At 41.1% G+C, this 2,555-nt stretch overlaps 1 protein-coding gene across 1 annotated transcript; it reads left to right on the top strand.

Moving 5' to 3' along the window:
- Positions 1-309: 309 nt before the first annotated feature.
- Positions 310-1,654, top strand: LOC149817756 (cytokinin riboside 5'-monophosphate phosphoribohydrolase LOG1-like). The gene is made up of 7 exons (XM_089984928.1): positions 310-423; positions 520-617; positions 706-736; positions 829-928; positions 1,047-1,117; positions 1,210-1,353; positions 1,426-1,654. The coding sequence occupies exons 1-7, from the start codon at positions 310-312 to the stop codon at positions 1,522-1,524; spliced, it is 657 nt and encodes a 218-aa protein (XP_089841054.1). The 3' UTR covers positions 1,525-1,654.
- The last annotated feature ends 901 nt before the right edge of the window (positions 1,655-2,555 follow it).

Below are 2,555 nucleotides of genomic sequence, written 5' to 3'. Positions count from 1 at the left end.
AGGTGTTTTGAAGGGGGAGTGTGAGGCTAGCGTTTTGCAGTCTCTTAGCATTAGCGATAGACAGTTCACACGTGTGTAGTGCAATGTACGGTTACTTGTGGGTGATTGATAGAAGTGGCTCAAAACTTTTCGGTATTTCTTTCCTTAGTAAAAAAAAAAAGAAAAAAGAAAAAAAGAATCAAGTACCACTACCGACCGTCGTCTTGGAGAATTCATTTTCTTTACGCCCTCTCTTTGTTGCCTATAAATAAACCATCGATGCTCTCCAGTCTCTAGAAGACAAGCTAGAAAGCCCTAAGTTGTTCAGTAATGGAGAACAGAGAGTGCAAGTCGAGATTCGAGAGGGTATGCGTCTTCTGCGGTAGCAGTAGCGGAAGGAGAAATTGCTACCAAGATGCAGCCATTGAGCTAGGAAGAGAGCTCGTAAGTACCACTCTCCTCAAATTGTCTATCCGCTTCACCTTTCTCTTGCTCTATTGACATCTTTTATCAAGAACTTTTTTTGTGACATGGTCCTAGGTGTCCAGGAACGTGAACCTGGTGTATGGGGGAGGGAGTGTGGGGCTTATGGGCCTTGTCTCACAGGAGGTCTTCAATGGAGGTGGCCATGTCTTGGGGTACCTATAAAATTTTGCCGTTTCCTTTCTTCACTTGCTACCAAGGTCAATACCATCCTGATTTTCTCTCTATTTCTATTCTGTACAGGATTATCCCCAAGACTTTGATGTGCAAAGAGGTGAAACAAATCTGGGTTCCTGTTTTTTTAGCTATTTGATACATGATTGACAATTACGTTGGTGGCTGATTGTTTTGCTTGTGGCCTTTCAGATTACAGGAGAGACAGTAGGGGAGGTAAGACCAGTTGATAATATGCACCAAAGGAAAGCCGAAATGGCGAGCAATTCTGATGCTTTTATTGCTCTGCCAGGTGAGTGCACACATAATGACACCTCTCTCTCTCTCTCTCTCTCTCTCTCTCTCTCTCTCTCTCTCTCTCTCTCTCTCTCTCTTTCTCTCTCAATGGGTAACTATTTATGCTGCCACAGGTGGGTATGGAACTCTAGAGGAGCTCTTGGAGGTGATAACGTGGGCTCAACTTGGAATACATGATAAACCCGTAGGTGACATCCTTCTGGTTGTAAGAGTATGTGAGTGTTGTTTCTCAGTGGTGACTGCTATGATATGAATGAATTATTTGACAATTTGCAGGTTGGACTACTGAATGTTGATGGCTATTATAACTCTTTCTTGAGCTTCATCGACAAGGCTGTGGACGATGGATTTGTCACCCCATCTCAACGTAACATCATCGTGTCTGCTCCCAGCGCCAAGGAGCTAGTGCAGAAGCTTGAGGTAATAGTCTCTCTCTCTCTCTCTCTCTCTCTCTCTCTCTCTCATATATATATAACGGCTTATGTGCTACAGGAGTACGTACCGCAGCATGATTGTGTCGTGTCAAAGGCTAGTTGGGAGATGGAGAAGATTGGCTATACTGCCCCCTTACACGTCGAGATTGCTCTATAGTGTTGTTCCAAGGAGAAAGTGTTGCTTTTTGTTTGGTTGATCAGAAAGTGTATCTTTCTTGACAGGCATGGGGTGTATATTTGATAGTGTTGTCTTTAAGCCTTCTTTAGAAATGAAAGGAATGCAAGGGGAAAATGCATGCCTCTTTTGAAAAACGACTCTCTCCTCTCTCTCTCTCTCTCTCTCTCTCTCTCTCTCTCCTGTTGTCTTGTATAACACGTCACGCTATATGCTGGTTTGAATATATACATGTAATAAATAAAAGAGATTGAGGCCAATCTTTATATCCTTAATTCCCAACGCGAGCCACACTTTTTGAATTCCAGATATAGACCATATACTTTTCTGAAAATTATCTATTAGAGACCTAGTGTTAACCTCCAACGTGACCTTTTGAGTTTTCTATGTTGCCCTTTGGGGGCTAAAATTGCTTTACTTTGGTAAAAAAAAGAGAGGTAGTAAATTTTGTGGTTATTTTGATCGTATAATTGTCACTTTTTAATTTAACTGCCATGTAAATGGAGGTAGTTGTGTCAATGGAAAGAGTTGGTCTCTGTTTTATAGTTTTCAGAAAATTCAATAACGTGATAAAAAGTGGTAAAAGGTTGGTCCCTAAATGAAAATTTTCCAAATAAAGGAAATACAAGGCAGGATAGAAAGCAGTATGCTTTTCCGTGTATTACGTATGTAATATTCACATCTAATTTAAGAATCATAACATTTAATTTTCGAAACTTAGGTCTCTCTCTCTCTCTCTCTCTTGCATCATCTTGAGCCGTACCTCGCTTCTTTTTTTGCCCACTTTTTTCTCTGCAATGATGCATTGCTTTCCTCCTCACTCCTGTGGATCCGGGAGCTCTTCGGCATGATGGCAAAAGTGACCCTTCATCTTTGTGATTGATTAGGATTATCATTTTAGTATTTTTTTTTAAGTTGCAAATATATGAGGGCTGATGCGGTGGAATATGATTGCACTTTCAGTGTGTTGTGATATTGCACTTTTACTTGCCCTTCAGCCGCGCAATTTGTGA

This window comes from Nuphar pumila, chromosome 13 (genome assembly GCF_984573655.1).
Source record: "Nuphar pumila chromosome 13, dmNupPumi1.hap1.1, whole genome shotgun sequence".
In the NCBI taxonomy this organism is placed as follows: domain Eukaryota; kingdom Viridiplantae; phylum Streptophyta; class Magnoliopsida; order Nymphaeales; family Nymphaeaceae; genus Nuphar; species Nuphar pumila.
Note: the sequence above shows the minus strand (reverse complement) of the source record. Positions and strands in the feature narration are given on the sequence as shown.